The sequence below is a fragment of the Manacus vitellinus genome, unplaced genomic scaffold (genome assembly GCF_001715985.3).
Source record: "Manacus vitellinus isolate BGI_N305 unplaced genomic scaffold, ASM171598v3 scaffold_24_pilon, whole genome shotgun sequence".
Taxonomy (NCBI): Eukaryota; Metazoa; Chordata; class Aves; order Passeriformes; family Pipridae; genus Manacus; species Manacus vitellinus.
In genome coordinates this window covers 6,437,923-6,459,395 of record NW_021939798.1, presented here as the reverse complement: position 1 = coordinate 6,459,395, position 21,473 = coordinate 6,437,923, and the positions used below count along the sequence as shown (strand labels likewise).

The 21,473-nt window shown below is 50.8% G+C and overlaps 4 protein-coding genes across 4 annotated transcripts in view; 2 read left to right on the top strand and 2 right to left on the bottom strand.

Annotated features, from left to right (window-relative positions):
- Positions 1-929, bottom strand: part of ACSF2 (acyl-CoA synthetase family member 2) — a 36,894-nt gene extending 35,965 nt beyond the window's left edge. Inside the window, exon 1 of the mRNA XM_008926952.3 lies at positions 808-929. The gene's annotated coding sequence lies outside the window, so the exon portion shown is untranslated. The remainder of the gene's footprint in view (positions 1-807) is intronic.
- A 3,371-nt stretch (positions 930-4,300) lies between these two features.
- Positions 4,301-8,692, top strand: LRRC59 (leucine rich repeat containing 59). Its single transcript, XM_018073396.2, has 7 exons — positions 4,301-4,560; positions 4,911-4,970; positions 5,469-5,627; positions 5,933-6,037; positions 6,645-6,717; positions 7,183-7,356; positions 7,895-8,692. Exons 1-7 carry the CDS (start codon positions 4,456-4,458, stop codon positions 8,137-8,139), a joined length of 921 nt encoding a protein of 306 aa, XP_017928885.1. The 5' UTR covers positions 4,301-4,455; the 3' UTR covers positions 8,140-8,692.
- A 1,493-nt stretch (positions 8,693-10,185) lies between these two features.
- On the bottom strand, positions 10,186-15,293 carry EME1 (essential meiotic structure-specific endonuclease 1). Its single transcript, XM_018073363.3, is given in 11 exon segments — positions 10,186-10,695; positions 11,043-11,232; positions 12,218-12,333; positions 12,706-12,838; positions 13,040-13,161; positions 13,604-13,690; positions 13,865-13,992; positions 14,077-14,556; positions 14,559-14,614; positions 14,616-14,957; positions 15,280-15,293. Coding segments are annotated over 11 exon segments (1,845 nt in total). The 3' UTR covers positions 10,186-10,518.
- Positions 15,294-16,236: 943 nt separating this feature from the next.
- On the top strand, positions 16,237-18,129 carry MRPL27 (mitochondrial ribosomal protein L27). The gene is made up of 3 exons (XM_025895148.1): positions 16,237-16,423; positions 17,164-17,231; positions 17,704-18,129. Exons 1-3 carry the CDS (start codon positions 16,252-16,254, stop codon positions 17,908-17,910), a joined length of 447 nt encoding a protein of 148 aa, XP_025750933.1. The 5' UTR covers positions 16,237-16,251; the 3' UTR covers positions 17,911-18,129.
- Positions 18,130-21,473: the final 3,344 nt, after the last annotated feature.

Sequence of the window (21,473 nt, the reverse complement as noted above, 5' to 3'; positions counted from 1 at the left end):
CGAGATGAACCTGCCCTTCCCGCATGCGGCAACTCGCCTGGCTGGACACCCACATCAACCGGCAGCTGCCCTATAGCCCCTGTCCCCATCACACACGGTCTGCAGCCTCTACGCCCCACAGTCCCCCATCGCTCCAGCCCCCACCGCCCTCACCCTCTATAACCCCCCTTCCTTCTCATCCACAACCCCCGTTCCCTACAGCACCCACATCCCTATAGGCCCACACCCCGTTCCCCGCACTCCCTCTCCGGTTCCCAGCCCATCCCTTACCTTCCCGGGGGGGTCCGCCTCCCGCCCGCCCGGCGCAGGACCCGCAGCCCATGCCGGGGCAGCGCTGCCAGCCGGGCCGCGGCCATTCCTCCAGCGGCGGCAGGACCGGGACAACCGACGGGGCCCGACCCGTCCCGTCCCAAGCTCGGAGCGCGGGGGCGCGCGTTGCCCCGCCCCGGCGCCCGCGCCGCCCAATTAATGGGCAGCGGGCCGGGACCTGCGCGGCGCCAGAGAGAGTGCCGGTGGGACGACGAGCCAGCGCGAAGCGCCACCGGAGTGCGGGGATGGGGGCTCAGAGGGAGCCCCCGCACACGGCTGGCAGCGCAGGGTCCCGCGGGCATCTGCCCCGTCCTCGGCCAGTCCACTGCCCAAGCCCTGCACCGCACCTCCTCCCCTGTACATTCCCACTCCATTCTTCTTCCCAGCTTGCCCCATCAGTCTGTTTCTGCCTGACTCCAACCACCCCGAATGAGCCCCTCCACCCGAATGAGCGGAGGTGGACTTCGGTGCGAGACAACCAACATCACTTTTCTTCACCTGTATCCCCTGGTGCCTGAGCCCCAGAGACACCAATTGACCTCCAGCACTATCCACTCAAGGAGTTATCAGTTACCACCCCACTAACAGCTTCAGGCCCTCCGTGGCTCGTGCGCCCTCCCATGGGAGGAGGAGAGACCAGCTGGGAACTGCAGAGCTCTCCAGGGATGAGGCCCCTCACCAAGAGCAGAGGTGCGGGCAGGCACCAGGTGAGGAGCACGGTGGTGCTGAGTTCTGCAGCAGCACTGATGCTGAGCAGGTGACACATCATCCTTCCCCACGTGAAACGACTGACAGCCTGTCTGGCCACGGCCTGCAGCAATGGCCAAAAGCTAATTAATCCTAATGAAAGGGCTGGAGTATACCTCTGAGCCCAAAAATGCTCTGTGTCTTTTGAATACCACATGGGCATTAACCAAACTGTGCTGTCAGTGCTGGCCTGAGACATGGGCTGCTTCTGTAGGTGTTTTGCAGCTCTGCCTGGGTGGAAGCTGGAATTAGTGTGCCTGGACACGGTGTCTGTACCATGCCAAGCATAACGGTGCTGATGAACAAGGGCATCAATATTGGCCTCAGAACAGTGAATCTCAGACACCAAAGCCATAAATGTGTTCACAACAGAGTGAAATACCAACTGTCACCAGACCTCTGATTTTAGAAACAGGAAGGATTTTCCCCAATGTGCATCTTGTTTGCAAGGAGTTTGTTCAGTGGCAGCAGTGACAGTGTTTTCTTTGGTAGGGAAAGGGAGATTTTTGTCCTTGAAATGTGAAAAATCGGCCGTGGCTGCAGAGGGGCCTCATAGATCTGCAGAGGGGACACAAGGATCCACAAAGGGTCTGGGAATGATCTCCATCCCCAGGCCGGCATGGCCAGCTTAGGCCCCCAGGGGGGTAAGGATTGCTAGATCAGGATTAGATTGACATCCCACTTCCCTGAGCAGTTCCTGCTCCATTCTCCTTGCTGATGTTCTTGCAGCCTTCCTCTAGCAGAGAGTACAGATGTACCCTTTGTTATGGTTTATCTTGTGGATGTTCGAAATCTTTCTAGTCTACATGCACAGGTACCTCTTCAAGTCAGTCCCACTGCAATCAGCAGCAAGGTGAGTTTCTGGATTCCCACAGGTGATGTAGGGCTGTGTGACATTCCTGGCCAGAAGTCGTCCTTTCACTGCTTCAGCACAGGACAGAGCAATTATCTTTGTCTGTGCTGATGGAGCATCTGAGGGCTCAGTGTTGTATAACCACTGGGGGAAAAAAAAAATGTTTGGGATGCAAACACCTCACCTTTAATAAATAAAGATAAAGCTGACTTTTGGCTTGATCTTCCCATGTAACAATCATTAGCTCACAGGGTGAATCTTGGTTAAAGAAAGAATTAAATCAAGAATTATGCAGAAGTTAAGGCGACCTTGACATTTGGCTATGTTTGTTAAAAATTGTCAAAGCAAAGGCCACCTGAAGTAGTACCACTTCATACACCATTGCAGAAGGTATCATTGCTTTCTAATGGAGATTTAAAAATCTGCCTTCAAGTTAATCACAAATAAGCAGGTAGGTTTTGTAACCCATCTACACTCCTGCTTGTCTTTGCTAAGAGCCAAAAGCTCCTTGGATTTGTACAAACCCAGATTTCAGTCCCTGCAGCACTGCACAGACAAGAACTTCTCCCAGAGATGCAGAGGGTCTTGCTCAGGTCCCCCCAAAGCCCCTTTGGTTTTGCCCTCTGTAGCAGAACTGTGTGGGGTGCCCCCCAGCCACAGATGGGAACTGCACAACACTTCATGTGAGTCCTTTGTTGCCTCAGGGTAACACAGGGCTCAGCAATCACCTGCCTTCCTCAGAGATCTGGCAATGAGAGGTTTCCCCACTGTTCCCTGGGGCAGGTCTTCTCTGGCCCTTCCTTGTCTCCAAACATTGTTGTGAAAAGCTGAGGGATGGGAGATGCTCTTGGATGACTAGACCTCGCCCTTCTCAGATGTGGGCTCCTTTCCTCTGGTCACCTTTGGAGGAACAACACCACGCTTCGAGAAACTTCTATAATCTCCTAGATGAGAGCGCCTTAAAGTCAGGCAGATTTTATTGTACTTTCTATGAGGCAAATCCTTGTGTGCTGGTTTGGGGTGCCTTTGCTTAGAGACCCCTGTGGTCACAGTTCCCTCTGTGCTGAGCTAATGCTGGTTTCTGGGTGTTGGAAAAGACTTACTGCCAGCTTAAAAACTAACTAATGCATCCACGGGGTAGATGTGCTGCAGTAGTGAAACATCTTTGCAAGGTCCTGTATGCCATGAATCACACAGGGATCAGGGAATTCAAGGTCAGTCCTCACTGTAATCCCATTACCAGGTAGCACTAATTTGGCTCTGCTCCAGGTTCCTTTCTCTTTCACTGACTTTCTCCACAGCAGGTCAGGACAGTGCTCTGCTCCTGTGGCAATGAAGCAAAAGCAGGAACATCCATTGAGTGTTCCCCCTCTGAAGAGACATTGTGGGTAACAGTCCAACCAAGAGAGAATTCACCCCTCGCATTAGGGAGACTGTGGAGAGATTGAAGCAGCTGTATCAGCTGTTGTAAAACAAGGTACTGATCACTGGGTTTCTGGGTTGTCACTGAGATTATTGGCTGTTAACCTGGTTGGTTTTCCATGAGGTGGTGTTTGATGCGGTGATGTGACCGGATGTGAATCTCACCCACCCATGGGGTTGGGCTGGGAGTTCTCCTTTCCTTCGCAGAGCCATTTCACGTGTCCAGATGCAAACTCCTGCCAGCCTGGCCAGGGGCCTGGGGCCAGTGGGATGGTGGGAGGGGTGCCCCAACGCAGCTCTCAAAAGTTTTCACTTTTTATATGTTTTAGCAAACAAAGGCATTAATGTACATTGGCTACAAGTTACCTAGTTCTTGTATTCTGTCTCTCACTTCCCATGCTAATTAGTCTGTATGCTCAGTCTTTCTTGTCTTTTGGGGTGGTGGGTCTCTTGAGTCCGTGGCTGTGAGTCAGTGGTCACAATTTCCCCCTGCCAGAATTACCTTTTACCCAGTTGGAGCTGATTCAGTGCAGTTGTTGAGTTGGCTTTATTAGTTTCTTCCTTATCTTGGGGGTTCTGCCAAACGTCCTTGTGGCCCATAAATTCTGCATTCTTTGTGCCCACTATCAGCGGCACATCCTTCTTCCCAAGCTTTGTTGACCTCCCCCTAGGTCTGAGATCACTGCCCCAAACCTTAACAAGGCAATTCTACCGACGAGTAGTTTGTCTTCCGAACACCTGGACACCCCTCAGAGCCTGTTTTCTGCTGTCACGCCGATTAAATCCCCTTTCTTGCTGATCGGGCTTGAAAGCGCACGGAGAGCAGACATCAAAGAACACCCCGACTTTAAGGAGATCGTCAGCACCCCACACTCCCCGGCAGCGGCGGTGCCGTGCGGGCGGTGCGGCCCCGCTCCGGGCCGGCAGCGGGCGCGCTCGGCCCGCGGGCGGGGGCTGGCGGGGCCCGCGCGGACGTGGCCGCGGAAGTGGGTGGCGGGGCCGGGCCGTGCCACGCCGGGACGGGACGGGCTGGGCTGGCTGGGCTGAGCCGTGCCGGGCCGAACCGAGCCGTGCCGCACCCCCGTTCCCCCCCGCATCCCCTTTGGCGGCTGCCCCCCGGAGCCATGTCGCGGGGCGGCGGGAAGGGGCTGAGCCTAAAGGACAAGCTGGACGGGAACGAGCTGGACCTGAGCCTCTGCGACCTGAACGAGGTGCCGGTCCGGGAGCTGGTGAGTCCCCGGCCCGGCGGGGATGGGGGCGGGCGCGGTCCCCGGGGAAGGGGAGGCGCGGGGGAGACAGATGTGTTGCGGGGGTTGTGACCTGGCCTGCGGGTATTTAAAGGGACGGGGAAGGGGGTTCCCTGTCCCGCCGGCCCGGCAGCCGCTGTTCAGTGCTTATCCTGGGATAAAAACCGCCTTTGGACCCAGAAACCGATCCGGAGATGACGCGACCTCGGAGCAGCCGCGGGGGATGGACAGACTGATGCGGGAGAAACCGCAGAGGCCGAGGCAGAACTAGTGGGTGTCAGAGGGGCTCGGGTGAACCTCCGTGTTCATTTAGCGCTTTATTTCTCTTTCAGGCTGCTCTTCCAAAAGCTACTATCTTGGATTTGTCCTGTAACAACCTCATTTCCTTGCCGGTAAGGTGCTAGAGAGCCTTCGTGGGGATGAGTCTGCTGGGAAATATTTGGAAAAGATAACTAGTGCTTCTTCAGAGGCTCTCCAGGAGGTTTGGAAGTGGTGCTTCTTCCCCCATCCTGGGGTGGCTGAATGACTCCGTTGTCAGTGATGGGTCAGTGCTGGTGGTGGGTTTGGCTGAGGCAGAAGAGAGGAAAGGGTTGCACTGAGTGAAGATTGCAGTATCTTCTTGCCAGAGCATCCCCAGGTGAATACAGACCCGTTCCATCAGCAGTGGAGGCTCTGGTTTGTTCCTGTCAGATTGCCATACATCACCTTGTCAATCTGTCATATGTGTCCCACCTCCATCTTCTGAGGACAGTGGTTTTCCTCCATCACAGTCCTGTAGGTAGTTAGGAATTTGAGACTGATGGGAGGTGCAGGTTGTGTCCACGTACTCGCCGCAGAGGTTCCTCCATAGAGGTGCTGACCAGCTTTCTCTGGGTTTGTTTGGGTTTCAGTCAGACTTCTGCAGTTTGATGCATCTGGTGAAACTGGATTTGAGTAAAAACCGGCTTCAACAGCTGCCCTTGGACTTTGGCCGCCTGGTCAATCTGCAGCACCTGGACCTTCTCAACAACCGTTTAGTCACCCTGCCAGTCAGCTTTGCACAGCTCAAGGTAAAACTGTTTGCTGGGCAGTTACGTAAAGCTTTGGGATGCAGCCCAGGGTCTTGTGATCCTGCTCAAGTTGATTTCTCTGGTAAAGCATCCATCCTGCTGACTACCCATTCCAAAATTCAGCTGGCTCTGCACCGCAGCTCGGTGAAAATTCTCTCAGTCTATTGAAAGCGTCTCTGCTCGTCTTCTGTACCTGTTTCATTCATCTGAAAACTAAGCAGTCCTTTGCTTCTGTTTTGGATCTCTTAAATAATTGCAAGACTGCTGTGCTCTTACAGCCTCCCCTTTGTTGTGCCTTTTTGCAGAACCTGAAGTGGCTGGATCTGAAGGACAATCCCCTGGATCCTGTCCTGGCTAAAGTGGCAGGAGACTGTCTGGATGAGAAGCAGTGTAAGCAGGCTGCTGTCAAGGTAAGGAATCTGCTTTTATTATCTTTTTTTTTTTTTTTTTACTTTCATGGCTTTGTCAGTGGTGTTTCTTCCTCTTTTTGCTTAGCAAGCTGGGCAGCTGCTGCAGCAGTCTGAAGTTTCTTCAGGCAGTGAGGTGCAGGTTCACTGCACTGACTCCACTGCTGCTGTGCCTGTGGAGAGCAAATGCCTGGCTGAGGGGGATTCTCCTCCACTAGTGGAGTTAAGAGAGGATTAAATTCTGCTTGCCAAGAAAGTAGAGGCATAATCAGACATAATAATCCATGCCTAGGCTTATTGTACAAAAATCTCTGGAGAAGTTCTGGCAAACTATAGACTCACATAAATAGAAATGTTCTGTGATCCCCTGTATCAGTGAGCACCAGTTTGCCACGTTTGTTTTTAATGGGAAGATCTGTTTCTTAATGGCAAAGACTCACATAGGAAGGTCCGAGCTCTTTCTCCTCAGAGTTGTGCCTGTAGGGGTAGGTCAGGGTTGGGTGTCAGCCCCAGCTGACTGTCCTCAGCCACAATCCAGCTGTTCTGTTCTGAACTGACTGTGCCACGAGCCCCCTGCACAGCCCTCAGGTTGTTTTCTTGGACCTTGAAGGTACTGCAGCACATGAAAGCGATCCAGTCCGAGCAGGATCGACAACGGCAACGGAAACTCCAAGCAGAGCGAGGTAGGCATAAAGAGACCCCACGTGCTGTCTGCTGAGGACTGCTCTTGGTCTCTCTTACACACCCAAACACACTGGAATCCATCTAGCAAATTGCCATCTAACAAGTACTTGTAGCCATCCAAATCCTCAAGATTTAGGGAGTAGAAGGGTAGAAGGGCAGGAGGGAGAAACATAGCAGGGGGTAACTATGTGATTTCTTGCCTGAATAATATTTAGATTTCTAGATGGAAAGTGGTATAGGTTACCTACAAAAATATGAAAGAAAAGCATGGGATTTACTTTAAGGGAAGTCTAATTCTGAGGGAGAAAAATGCAAGGTTTGTAATACTAAATAAAATGATAAAATAAGAGGATAGTTATTTAATTGGTTTCTTCATTCCAATCGGGATCAGATAAGCAGGTAATAAGGAAGATGGCAATGACAACCCTTTAGATAAAAGGGAAAAACGTCCTGTTAATCCCCAGAAATGGAGAAGAAGCGTGAAGCAGAACAGCGAGCAAAGGAGGCTCAAGAGAGGGAACTGCGGAAGCGAGAGAAGGCAGAGGAGAAGGAACGCAGAAGGCGGGAATATGACGCTCAGAAAGCTGCAAAACAGGAGATGGAGAAGAAAACTAAAAAAGAAACGGTGCAGACCCGAAGTAAGTGGTATCAGTTTTGGGTGGGATTGCATCAGATTCCATCTTAATCAGACTTTGATGCTGCCAGAATTGCTTTCATGCTGCCCAGGTACTGGGGACGTTGGGAGTGGGCAGGGGGAACCTGTAGGAGTTCTGATAGACTCTTGCTGCTGTGCCCTTTTCCTCTTTGCCTGTGCTCTCATGAACTGTGGAGCTACAAGATTCAAGAAGTTCTCCAGCTGTTCCCAATGAGAACTTCCCTCCACTTATTTCAAGTGTACTGAACTACACGTGCAAAACCAGATCTTGTGCAACACAGAGGTGCTTTACACCCTCTTCACTGCTGCCCATGAAACTAAATCTGAAACTTTTCATGATAAAAACAGTTAAATCCTGCACATCTACCTGTTTATCAGAGCTAAGTAATGAAAATTCATGACAAAAGCCAACTGCAGCAGAGGCTGAAGTATCTTGCCTGAGCAGTTTGTTTCTGAACGCAGACTGTTAAAGATATTAGATGAATTCCTCACGTTCTGTCCTGTCCATGTTCTCATTACAGAGCCTGCCTCCAGCTCCCGTCCCCCTCAGCCCCCCCGGCACAAGCCCTCGTGGTCACGGTCGGTGCTGAGGGTCCTGCTCTTCGTGCTGTTCTGCATCCTGTGTGCTCTGGCCGCCTGTAAGCTGACAGAGCTGCAGCGTCAGCCCCTGTGCGTCAGCGTGAACACCCTCTACGAGGACGTGGTGGCTGCCCTGCAGAACCACAAGACCCTGCAAAACATGCTACAGCACAACTCACAGCAGTGATTGTCCTGGACGGGCATTTGCTTCGTCAGCATCTCCTTCCACCATCTACGCAGCCAGAATTCCTATGGAATTGTGTTCTGATGAAACTGCTTTGAACCAGTCAGCGTTGGTTTGCTGGTCCACTCCACAGAGCAGAGTTATTGTTCAGATCATCTTTGCTGTGCATGTTTTGCAGTTGGCCTGTAACTCCCATTTTTTGCGCACGTTAAACCTAAACTTGTTACCACTTCTCACCTCCAAGTGGTGTTCACCAGGATTGTGAGGTACAGGAAGCTGCCAGTCTATAGGAGTGGGAAAAACCAGCCCTCACCTTGCCTGGGTAGCTGTAGCTCTGAGCTGGAGGTGGAAGGTTTTTAATACATATCCATTCCTTGCTCTCATTTCTGTTTGTGCTAAAATTGGTGATATGGCTGTATGGGAATAACACACTAAGGCCCACTCCAGGACCAATTACAGGCATGTAGGATGGCTGTGCATCCGTATGTTGGAGCGAAGAGGCTGATGTGCTGTTGAAAGGAGCTGATAATTTTCAATACAACAGTTTTCACAGCAATTTGTCTGAACTGGATGTTTGTGTTGTTAACGCGGTTTTAGTTTTAATTAGGTCCTTTAGGAACAGCCACAAATGATTTCAGAGTACACAGGGGAACGATTCCTGCCTGCTGTATCCATGGTGGCAGCACTGGGTGGCACTGTGGGAGCACTGCTGGCAGGAAAGGTATTAGCCTTGGGGCTGGGGGAAGGCCAGGAAGTTTAGTGGCTTGCACCTGGAGAAGAAAACTCTCCTCTGCAAAGTCCTATTAATCATTTATAATTTCCCTAGAAAATATTTAAAATTAACTAATTTTAAATTTTCCTTATTAAAAAATTGGAACACAAGTTTGTCATATCCTTAAGGGCTTTGTGAGTACTAAAATGAAGTTAGGTTTCAGAGAGTATCCGTGCTACTGACTCCACTGAGACACCCTACACTTGTCCCCAGAGTCACTCTCTCTTCTCATACCTGGGATAATCACTGCCAAGAGCAGTGCTGTGAGGAAATCATCCATAGCAGTTCACACCAAGGTCACCATCGAAACCTTCACCTTTTTGTAACCTGATGGTAAGGCTGTGGTTCTCTGAGTGTCACACAGGATGGAGCGGCAGCATGAGTGTCAGATAAAGGCAGGAAGAGCTGCCTCTGCCTTAGCAGGGTGTATGGGTCCAAAGCTTCCTTCAGACGACTTTAAGCTTCACTTTTGGTGTGTAACTCATCCTGTTCTTTAAAAGATCCTTGCTCCCTATCCAGAAAAGTTCAGGAAAACGACAAACAACATCCAAAGCAACATTTTCCTCCCTGCAGCAATTCCTGCCAGTGGCCGGGCGGGCTCAGCTGTGCCATCCAGGCAAGTGCTGCATAGGTTGGCAAATACTGGGCTAATATAATTTATTGATTCAAGTCAGCAGTGCTGCTGGCCAGGCCAGGTCTCCTGCTGGATGCCAGGAGTGAGCATGGCAGGTGAGGTTTTTCCACTGGAGGCAGCGCAGCTCCAAAGATTAACTTCCACACCTCGGATGCAGTTTAATTCTCTCAGCACTCATCTCGGTAAGTGCTGCTGTCACAAAAGCCCTCAACTGTCCTTGTGTGCACACAAGTGCTAATGGCTGCATGGACAGGCCGTGCTCCCCAATCTAATTAAAAGGAAGCTTTTTCTGCCAACTGTTTAGATCTCATAATTCCAACGCATATAATCAGATTTTGAGACCCTCTCTAGATTAAGCTGTCTGGAGACTGAATCAGGGCAGTCTAAATTGATATCTCAAAATTAGTCTTACTCATTCCCATCTGCTACAGCAGAACACAGAGTCTGTTTTGTGAGGTAAAGTTCTTCCACCTCACTACAGCAGGTGCTGGGGGGGCAGCACTGTGTTGCTTTAGCATCAGGATTTGTCCAAGAGGAGACAGAAGGTAACTCCTTGCAGTTCAGGAGAGCAGTAGGAAGCATTCCTTTCAACAGAGGACATACCTGTCTATATGCAAGACAACTCATTAAGAAGCAAAGATTATTCAAAATTATTTATTTTATAGAAAGACAAAGAATGCTGATATGCTATGAACTGTGTGCAACTCATGCTCTTGGGGAAGGTGTTCACCATCTTTCTTGTATAAACTGCAGCCATTCAGCAACTTTGTCCAACTTTTTTCCTGCTATGATAAAGTCTAAATGTGCTTCAAGTCTTTAAACAAGGATCAACGACTTATCTAAGCACTTCTTCACAGAAGAAAACCGAACAGTTCAACCAGTCAAACAGTAAAACCCTTATTCCCTGGAGCTACCCAGTGAAATCCAAAAGTGAACCCTTCAACCAGACAAAGAGTAAAACCCTTATTCCCTGGAGCTACCCAGTGAGATCCAGACGGAGGTCAGGATTGTGGGAAGTCATCTGCAGGTAGATGCGTCGGGACAGCTCCGGCCCGATCCGCCGGGAGGTGGCTGTCACACCCTCGCCACGGTGCACTGGGATATTGGCTAGCATGTTCTCACGCTCCTGATCTGAGGAGCATTTTCCATAGGCCTAAAAGCAACACAAAAGAACAACACTATCATCCATTGCTCAAAAAAAACAGTCAAAGCCATGCACCTGTGACTGCTCTACCCTTCCACAACGTCCGCTCGGTTTTCACCTGGTCCCTCCCCAGTCCCATCCGTGAGCTTGGAGAGAAGAACCAACGCTTCTCCCTCAGTGGTCTGTTCTGGTAATCCAAAGCAGTGGATGCCAAGGAATCAGTTCCTTCACTACCTTAGTGGACTGCTCACACAGAATCGCTGTATCTAATGTAATACAGATTAAATGATTTCTTCCACCCCTTACATCAGCTGGCCACCTGAGCACGGTGCCAGGTATTCCTGAGGCATCCTCACCTGGATCAGAAGCTGAGGAGAAGGGTAGGCAGACACAATAGCCTCAGCCATCGCAGGGCTGACCCGGTTAAATTGCTGTATCTGCCTGTTCCAAACTTTCAAGAGACCCTTTCCAGAATGATCCACCTTTACCCCTCCACACCAACGCTTCTCCAAGTAGAAAGAGAACCCCGTATCCTCTCGTTCTCGCCTAGGGAGAACAAGGAATGAGGAAGGGAATAAGACAATGAAGAAAAAACTGTCCCTGTGCCTGTAGTCACAGAGCCAGAACGCAGTCCCTCACTCATGCTGTTAGAGACACTGCTGGCATCAAAAGAAATGTTGACAATTTGACCCTATTTGCTTTATATTCGTTACCAATTTCTTTTAAGACCCAGATCGATATGGGAAAAAAAGCAATCCTGACACAAGCCAACACACAGAAAAAGTGGTAAACAAGAATTCACCTTCTGGCTGTCAACCATAACACTTTTACATGTAATTTTTAACATCTTGTCTCCTCTGACATGGAAAATCCAGCAGCGACTGTGAAAGGAATGCCAGGATTGTGTGAGACTGCACAAGATGGCTTTCTGAGCTATCACTGTGTAACACACTGCTATTCTTCCTTAACAGAAACAGCAAAGTGGTTCATTCTCAGGCATGTCTCTCTTGGTTATGCACTGCAGAAGAAAAGCTGGTGCTGTAAGAGCCCAGCCCTACTTGCATTCCCTTCTCACTCCAAAAATCTGCCTGAGAACAATAGCTTTACTTGATGTCAAGACTCCAGGGTGAAACCTGAGGTTGTTGAGGCACTGGAACAAGTAGCCCAGAGAAGCTACGGCTGCCCCATCCCTGGAAGTGTTCAAGGTCAGGTTGGATGGAGCTCTGAGCAACCTGGTATAGTGGGAAGTGTCCCTGCCCATGGCAGGCAGTTAGACTACATGATCTGTAAGGTTCCTTCCAACCCAAACCAGTCTGTGGTTCTGTGAAATCAGGGTCTGTCCTCACCTCTCCAAGGGCAGGACATCAGTTTCAAGAACAAGTTCTGTGTTGAGGGAGCTGCATTAGCAGCTGCTGTGTGTCACCTGCTCCTTTAAAAACCATTATACACTGTGTTGTACCTTCTATTCCCTCCCAGCAACTGAAAGTGCAGCCTCTCCAAATGAAGGACCAAACCTCCTGTGCTTACTCACTTGAATGGTGCCTCAGCCACAGCTTTTGTGAACATAGTGGCATATTCCCCGAGCTCCTCACAGCTGTCAAAGAAGCTGACCTGGACTTGTGTGCATAGCTGCAGATCCACCAGGGCCTGTATCACCATGGGAAACAACAAATGGGACAATCAGTCTTGTCACATCAAACCCTACTTTCGTCTGAAACAGAAAAGGGTTACAAAGATCTCGCTGTAGAACAAGAACATCTGCTCTCTCCCCATTTTGGGAACAGTTAATTTACGGCACTGAAGTATTCAGGGGCAGTCTGTCTCTGACAGGTAGTATCAGTTCAGTGTCCTCTGAGCTGCCACAGCTCCTCCATGGCACACTCTTGTTACACACAGGGCACTACGGATGGGCTTTGCCAACTGCATCCTCCCACCCAAGAAATGGTGTGACTAGGTCAAATGTTCAAACACTGGCAGACAACAGATGATGGCTGCATATCTGTTTTAAAAGGTACTCACTTCTTCCATGTCCATTCTGGTTAACTCCAGGCCAGAATCCTTAATTTTCCTTTTTCTCCCTTTTCTCTGTTCCTCTTGGTTCCCAGGCGCTGCTGCCTGTTGCAGTCTCTGTTTTGACTGAACTCTGAGGGACCTAAAAGGAGTAAAAGTAAGACCAGGGTGAGAGGCTGGATAGGCCTTTGCTTCTGTTTTTGTATAACAAACAGTGGAGCAGATCTGGGTGGGAATACCACTCATACTCCAGTCTTTGCTAGTAGGAGTTAATATAAACACCTATGGCATTTTTCGAGGCCAGAGAAAAACACAGAAGTGTTTGGAGGGAAAGAAGTTTGACCTGAAATAATTTTCTACTCCAACTACTGCCAGAGCCAGAATTTTCCCAGGTAGCTTCTCCATCACGTGAGCTACATAGCTCTGCAGGGTCATCTTCTGCCCTTCTGTGCAGCTGTCAACCTCCTGCAAAGATGGGAAAAAAAGGGGTTAAACCATTCTGAGGTACACATGGAAGCACAGCAAACTATGGCTCTGGTTCTGGTTTTGCAGATGAGTCTGTTCACACTTGCTCTTCAGGGAAAGCAGGCAATACTTGACCCTGTGTACAGTTACAGCAGAAAGAAATAAAAAATAATTCCCACTTGATGGAGCAATGTTACCCCTTCAGGGACGTGTGAACATTTTTAATTAGGAAAGTTTGTCAGAACTTTACATTATACAACCCAGCGGTTTTGATCCATTAATAGCTCAAACCCCCAGATTTCTGTTTTACTGAAAGCCTGCATTCATCCCCCACATAAGATTTTGTCCCACACCGAAACATTCCTGCCACAAAGAGGGACGACAAAACACCAGTTTTGCATCAAGGCATGTACAGGAGCACAAAAGTCATAAGCGCTCTCACTTGTTTGTAACTCTGAGCCATGGACAAAAACTCCCCCAAGCCAAGCAGAACCAGGACATTTAGTTCTTCTGTCCGTTCATCTCCCATCTGTTCAGATATGAAAACAAAAAGTCAGGCTAACAGTCTGTTCAGAATTCACTCAGACTCCCACTCAGAGCAGGGAGTTTAGGGGGTGTTTACTTGTGTTGCTAAATAGAATTATGAGTGAGTCCAAACAACAGACGAAAAAAAGGCAAAAACATCAACATTTTAATTGCGCACCTGAGACGACACAGTCTTTCTCCTCCAGGTGATGCTGCAGGGAACAGCCTGGTTCTCAACCACACAGGAATAATTGGCAGCCTCCAAAGCCCTAAGGATCTGCTCACCACCTTCTACCTGTAAGAGGGCTGAAATGGGCACATGGGTCAGGCCTCCACAGAGAGGAGACAAACAGCCAGTGCAAAGCAGGTGCAGGCTGTGAGGACAACTACCTGGATCCAGCACCACTGTTATGTATTTCTGGCACTCTCCCGGCCGCTGAGCTTTCAGCGTCTCGGCAAGGGCTCTCTTCCTCTCTTTCTCCTCCTCCTGCAGCCTCCTCTTCGCTTCTCGTTCTTTCCTCCTCTCCCATGCAGCCTGGCAGACTGCCTCCCTTTCCCTCTGACTATACTGTCGCTTCTTGGGAGGGGGGGACGCTTCTGTGCTTGCTCCGCTTACCAGGGGGCTGCTGGGCTCGTCTTGGCCGACCGGCAGCGCAGGTCCCTCAGCACCGAATGTGCTGTTTTCACCGCCCCAACAACCTCCTCCAGACGGCGCCGGGTCTCCCCACGGCCCTTCGCCGCCCGGAGCCACCAGGTCACCGCTAGCGCAAAGCCCGCCGTTCCGGCTGCCAGCCAGGGCTCAGGAACCCGCTCCCCCTCTCGCCGCGACCCTGCCACGCAAGGCGACGACCTCCTCCACCACCACCTCTCCTCCGCCTCCTCTGCCCCCCGCTGGCTCACCACCACAACTTCGGGGTCGGGAGACGGGCCGCGGGGGATTCGGCTTGTGGGGTCCCAGCAGGGAACAGCTGGGCAGCTCCTCCTCGCTGCCGCTCTCAGACGGCGGCTCCCCATCGCGACCCTTCCCCTCAAGAAAAACCCCGCCGCGACCGCCGTGAAGTGGGCGGGGGGAAGCTCCGCGACTGGGCGTGCAATTGGCCGGAGGCGCGCGCGGCTTGGCGGCGATTGGCCCGAACGCGCGCGTCGCGCGCCTGCGTTCGGCAATCGCCGCACCGTGCGCGCGCACCCGCCATCCCGAGCGCGGGGCGGGAAGAGGAAGGAACAAGATGCGCGCTGGGAGGCTCTTGTGAAGTGAGGGGAGTTTTCGCCCTCTGAGGGGAGTGGGGAGCGGGAGGGTGAGCTCGAGAGGGGGTGGGGCCTTGCGCCCCCACGCCCCCCTCACCACCAGCACGGGAGGTCGCTCCGCGGGATGTTGCGTCCCCCCCACCCCGGGGAGCTCGGGGGGGTCAGGGGTTTCGCGTTTCGCCCTGCGAGCTGAGGCGGAGCCGCGGTGGAGTGGGCGGGTTTGTGTAAGTGAAAGTGTGACTGTGGTTCGGTCCGTGACAGATTGCCTGTAGTTTGTCACGTGCCGGAGGCTTTCGTTTATTTAGTGGGTCGTCTCCTGAAATTAGTGGAGTTTTGTAGGGCAATTACCTGTTTCTCGACATGGAATCATGGGCAGGTTTCGGTTGGAAGGGGCCTTAAAGATCATCTTGTTCTAGCCCCCTGCCATGGGCAGGAACACCTTCCAGTAGCCCAGGTTGCTCCAAGCCCCATCCAACCTGGCCTTCAACACTTCCAGGGATGGGGCAGCCACAGCTTCTCTGGGCAACCAGAGGCCTCACCGCCCTCACAGGGAAGAATTTATTCCCAGTATTTAACCTAACCCTTCCCTCTGTCAGTTTGAAGCCATTCTCCCTTGTCCTGTCACTCCATCCGTTGTCCAAAGTCCCTCTCCAGCTGTCCTGGAGCCCCTTTAGGCACTGGAAGGGGCTCTAAAGTCTCCCTGGAGCCTTCTCCAGGCTGAACACCCCTAGGTCTGTGCTTCAGAGTCCCTTACTGCCACTCCCAGGGCTCTGTAATCCTTCTTAAAGTCATTAATCATAAAATCACAGAACCATTAAGGTTGGAAAAGACCTCCAAGATCATAAAGTCCAACCTTTCTACTCCTTTCGGATACTCAAACTGCTCCTGGCTGTATCGCTGATTATATGCCTATATATTGTACTGGATTGGAGTCTGCTTATTTGTAAGATTTCAGAATATAACTATGTGAGTAAGTGCCATTTGGTCAAGGGGGAAACTGAAGCAGAGATCACAACTGGTCTACTTGCCCTTTGTCAAAGCAATGTAAGAGGACTATAAGCAATTAAGGGACATCTGTACTGCGTTTTACAAGAATAAAACAGGAATTTGTGCGTGTCCTTAAACATCGTTGCTGAGAGTTTTATTCCTCCCTGGGCAGCAGCAGCAGCAGCACTTGAGATGTGTCCTCTTTGCAGGGGACTTAGGCCATGGTGGTCTAATTTATCTTGGAAGCACTTTTTTTTTCCCAAAGGGCTTTCACTTGCCTTTTGTTTTAAAGCCCGTCTAAACTGATACCCTTTACATCTGTCAAATGAAATTATGTGTAATAGTTTTTCAGCTGATGTTGTGGTTCTTTCTCCAAACCTAGTTCTAACCACTCCCCAGACAAGCCTGGTTGCTGTCAGATGGGCTTCTAAGAAAACAGGGGGCAGCTCCAAAAACTTGGGTGGCCGCAGCCCTGGGAAACGCTACGGATTCAAAAAAGTAGAAGGTGGGTCTGAGCACCTGCTGGGTCTTATTTGCATTTCACTGGGTTCTTCACAGCTTCTCCCCTGGTACTTGTCACTTGTTGAGTGTTTCAGGAGGAGGTGGGCAGGGCATTTTCCAGGAGAAGGGAAAGGGGAGGATCAGTGAAGCCTCGTGATCAAGGGTTGCTGGTGGGAGGGTGGGGTGAATCAGCCTCCCACCCCAGGAGCCCTGCCGGCCACCAGCCAAAATTGCCTACAGAAAATGTACTTTGGTTTATCCTTTTCCTCTCTGGAGCACCCGGAGGGAGGGAACGCTGCGGGACACCTCATAACTGCACTGCACTTTCCCCCCACGCTGGATGGAAAAACTGAGCATTTCCATTGTTTACAAAGGAGAGAATTACGAGGCTTAGCAGAAGCCAAAGTGCAGATTCTTGCAGCTGAGTGCTCAGTAATTATTAGCTTTGCTGATGGAAACATATCGATGTAAAGGTAATAAAACAAATGCCTTCAGCAACCAGAAAATGCCTTGTACCCCAGAAGCAATCTTTTCACATCTGACTTTTTGCCATGCTCTCTCTATCAGTTGTCCCCTATTTCCTGCTAATAGCATATTTGTTAAGATGCTTTTAGCGTTTAAAGTAATTTTTCCTAAGAAAATGCCCACAGAAAGCTGTGATTTGTAATTCCTGGAACAGCTTGTGTTCTGCCAGGGCTTTGGGGAGCTGCTTCTCTGGAGTCTGACTCTGTCACTCTCTTGCAGGTGCCTTTGTCCATGCAGGCAACATTTTGGCTACGCAGCGGTTGATCCGCTGGCATCCCGGCGCTCAGGTAAGGCCTTTTCTCTCTATTCCCTGGTTCTCAGAGAACAGCAGCCCACCCAGAGTCCCACACCCACTGCCTCCTCTCTTTCAGTCTCATTCTTAATGCTCATCCCTGTGTTCTATATGTCCTGACATCGGGGTTTCATCACCTGGTATTTGTTGGTCACAGAGCCTGCTCAGAGCCACCCCTGTGTCCATGGGACTCAGGGGAGGACTGCAAGTTATGGATATCCCAAAACACTTCTGTGGCCTGACTGGGCACTTGTCCTTCAGGGTGAAACGGGTGTCTCCTCCCTCGTACTGAGCACCATTGCACACTGATTGCTTGGAAGCAAGTTGTGTGGCTTTCTTTTATTTTAAAATACAAAGCAACAGATGCTGTTGAAGCCGGGATATCAAACGAGGCAGACCAGCGATCAGATCTGCTTTAGCTGGGGGCCTCCAGCCCCTCTTTTCTAACGCTCCTCATCCTCTCCCAGGTGGGGATGGGCCGTAACAACACACTCTACGCCCTGGAGGACGGGATTGTGAGATACACCAAGGAGGTCTATGTGCCCCGGCCCCGCAAGAGCGAGAGCAGGGATGTGATCTGCCGCCTGCCCAAAGGAGCAATCCTTTATAAAACCTTTATCAATGTCATCCCCAACACAGAGGTAGGAAGCTTCAAACTGGTCACCATGCTGTGAGCCTCCTGCGTCACGCAGGCACGGATGGGAAGGACAGACCACTACGGCTGGACTGGCATCTGAGGATGAGAGTGTTCTAGCTCTGGAGATACCGGTTTAGGACTTGGTTTTGCTCCTAAAGCACAGGTGGTCAGTGTTCAGGCACTGGGATCACCTGCTGGAATTTGAAAGAGTATTTAATAAATGCAGTGGGGCAGCTGAAGGTCTTGGCTGATCACAGAATGTGTTATCGTGTTCATTTAGTATCTGGACAACCTGTTCCATTGTGCCACTGGATGACTTCCCTCTACAATCACTCTTATGTCCCACTAATAATTCCCTCTTTTTTTTACTCATTTTTAGTCATTACCATTCTATTTGTTCCTTAATTCACAATACTGCAAAACAGATACTTTTCCATGTGCATCTAATGCTGTGTTCCAGGAAGCTGGATTTTTCCCTCTGTCTAACTCACCTCAATGATTAACTCAAATACCTAAATGTTCCATTCACTGGCCACATGAGGCAAATTCACAGGCATAACTCTTAACTCATGACTAAGTTCTGGGGCCTGGTAAGATACTGAAGTCTGGGCTGGCATTTGAAGCTCAGCAGCTGGAGGTGTGTCATAAAGCCATAATCCAGGAGACTTATCATTTTATCTTTGAGTCATTACATGATATTTTTGAGCTTATATTGCTCAAAATGAAGGAGCCCAAATGACTTGTGGCCAAACTGATCTCATTTTATCTACAGGTTGGTAAACAATTTGAAACATTGACTCTGCAGTAGAAAACAGGTTATCAAAATTGGTGGTGTAAGGACACCGGTGTTGACATTATTAGACAGTTCTTCTGCTCTGCAGAAGACCAGGTGAACTGGGTCAGCCACACGTGTCCACCTGTGCTTCACATTCCTCATGGAGACCACCAGCTGTTGTGTCCACACGTCTGTCTTTCCCCTGACTGCAAATCCATGATTCATCTCAGTGGTCGGTGTTTGCACACAGCAGGTAACACAACCCCCAGAGCCTCTCCAAATCCGTGTCTGAGGTCTGTACAGACCTGCTGTTGGTCTCAGGTCCATTGCTCCAGAGCACACAGCGATGCTCCAGTGCAGATCCACTCACAGTGGGGATCCCCACCTGGCAGCCAGTACAGGGATACAGTAAAACACCTGGTAACCTACAAAAGGAGTGAAGTAGCATGACACCAGGAGTGTCTGAGGTCTGATCCTTGGTATAGCCGGCAGTGCTGCCTCACTGAGGTACAATGTGCTGCTCCTGAGGAGCTGTGGCCGAGCAGACCTTCCCCTTGGCTTTGCCCCGTGCAGCTCCAGCAGCTGGTCCATCTCCTTTGGTAACAGTGTTTGCCAGAGAAGAGCAAGCAGATGTCCCTGGTTGCTCTGCTGGCTCCGTGGTTGTCCTTGTGCTGCAGGAGGGATGGCAGTGCTGGCTGGGTCTCTACTGATTGTGGATCTGGGTGAAGGTTTGGCCATTCCCTGCGGAGGGGAACAGTGTCCCAGGCACTTCTGTCGCTGACAGCACAGGAAGCAGCAGCAGGCTGAGGCTGAGGCCTTACACCGCTGTGTTTCGCTGAGTTTGGTAGCTGAGAGGGGCATGGAAAGGGTCTGGAACACCACATCTGTCCAAGGTCTCTGAGCTTATTCCTGATCCTGAGAAAGCTGGAGGATGCCTCAGAGCGTGCTCATAGGGAGGTGGCATCTATTGAGGAGAGAGGAAGAGCATTACAACAGATCAGAAATAACGAGGAGATTATCCCACCTCTTCTTACAGAGCGGATGACAAGGCTCACAACCACCACCAGCCTGAAATTAAGCCCCCGCAGCCCCCAGCACAGCCAGCTGTTGGCGGGGGAACACATGGAGACAATCTTAGCATCAGTCTGCAACACAGCACAGCAGAAACCTGCCCCCCTCACACTGTGTGCCACGTTCCTGCTCTTCCCTGTTCCCCTTCAAGGACTTGGCACAAGGCCAGAAAAGACTTGACTTTTGTTAAGAGAGGACTGTTATTTGCTTTCCTTTAACCAGGGAAAAAAATCACTGGGATTTACACAAGCACCTACAAACCAGGCTTTCTACCCAGGTTTCAGCAGTGAGTCTCACTGTGTAGCAGCAGAGAAGAACCTCCAGGCCTTGTCACGTTTATTCTGGCAGAGCTGGACTAACCTTCACCCCACAGCATGTGATGGGAGTGGCCCGGGGATGTTATGGAAGAGCTTCCATTGCAGTTCCTCAGCTACTTTTCCTTGGGGATTTGCTCTTCTGTTCTCTCAGTGCTCTGGTTTCACAGAATCACAGAATGGTTTGGGTTAGATGGGACCTTAAAGATCAGCCAGTTCCAACCCCCTGGCATGGGCAGGGACACCTTCCACTAGGTCAGGTTGGTAGTTTTAGGGCAGGTACCGTTAGTTACAGCTCCAGACACTGAGTGGTAAGTGCTGACTATGCCAGACTTCATGGTACAGCTTTAAGAGCTCAAAATCCAGGTAAATCAGTGAACTTACAGTGCTCTGCTCAGAGTTTCAAAGGTTTTTGTTCTGCTTTAGGCAATGAGGTCTCTGTTAACAGGAGCCTCTCAGGATGCTGTTGCAGGACGTACTTGGTAGGTGCACTTGCTTTTCCCTATTCTATTGTGGGAGTACAAATCCAAAGTATCATAACAGGCAAAGCATCCTGCTCATAAATAAGCCATAAACACTTAAAGGTAATAGCAAGGGACCTCCCAGGAGCGTCCTGCAGGGAGAAGGGAGCAAGAACCCATGGAAGCCATAAAGATCCAAAAATAACATTCCCAGCTTGGACTTGTATGGAGCAGGTGATCTGAAGGGCCTGTTCTGTCTCCCTGGGGCTCTGCCCTGCCTCCCAGCACAGGCATTTCTGCAAACACACCAGGGGGGAGATGGATCATTAACTAGCACAGATGTACACCAAAGGAGCCTCCCGATACACTTTGTGCTTTCCCAGAGATAAAAGCTATCAGGGAAAGGCAATCACAGAGAACAGAGTCCTCAGCTACCACCAACAGCTGAAGCAAGACAGATACAGGCCAGAGCAGGGACTCTGCCAGCCCCCTGGGCAGGGACTCTGCCAGCCCCCTGGGCAGGGAGGGGGAGCTCACCTCCTGGGATGGCTCTGCCCACAGCCCAAACCTCTCGGCGATCATCTGGTGGATTTCCCGCTGGCGATCTTTCTTCCGCACGCTCTCGTAGCTTGGCAGGCGGGGCTGCTCCCAGGAAGGGAGCCGGTAGGTGCTGGGGGGTCCAACACAGAAGAGCTCATCTCCCTAGAAATGCCCATCCCAGGAAAGAAGGGTCAGCGTGACAGTGGCTCTCTTCACTGGTGCCGCTTTGAGTTACTTCAGGGTTCAGAGTTGCAGGTGCCCTGCCATCAACTAGAGAGGAAATCCCTCCCAGGAGGCAATTACACCTTGACGTGCTTTGCAGGATCCGAAGCCATCAGGGATCTACCTGGCACTTCATGCTCCAACACCTCAGGGCACCGTGGTGTCCTCGGTAGTATCCCTGCCCCTTACACCCCACCTCCCCCTAGGGTTTTACATA

What these genes read in the sequence shown, in the direction of transcription:
- LRRC59 (XM_018073396.2), top strand. Translation starts at nt 4,456, where the DNA reads ATGTCGCGGGGCGGCGGGAAGGGGCTGAGCCTAAAGGACAAGCTGGAC. An exon ending in TCAGCTTTGCACAGCTCAAG is followed by an intron (nt 5,628 to 5,932) that starts GTAAAACTGTTT and finishes GCCTTTTTGCAG; the next exon opens with AACCTGAAGTGGCTGGATCT. An exon ending in GAAACTCCAAGCAGAGCGAG is followed by an intron (nt 6,718 to 7,182) that starts GTAGGCATAAAG and finishes GTTAATCCCCAG; the next exon opens with AAATGGAGAAGAAGCGTGAA.
- MRPL27 (XM_025895148.1), top strand. Translation starts at nt 16,252, where the DNA reads ATGTGTAATAGTTTTTCAGCTGATGTTGTGGTTCTTTCTCCAAACCTA. An exon ending in CGGATTCAAAAAAGTAGAAG is followed by an intron (nt 16,424 to 17,163) that starts GTGGGTCTGAGC and finishes ACTCTCTTGCAG; the next exon opens with GTGCCTTTGTCCATGCAGGC. An exon ending in GCTGGCATCCCGGCGCTCAG is followed by an intron (nt 17,232 to 17,703) that starts GTAAGGCCTTTT and finishes ATCCTCTCCCAG; the next exon opens with GTGGGGATGGGCCGTAACAA.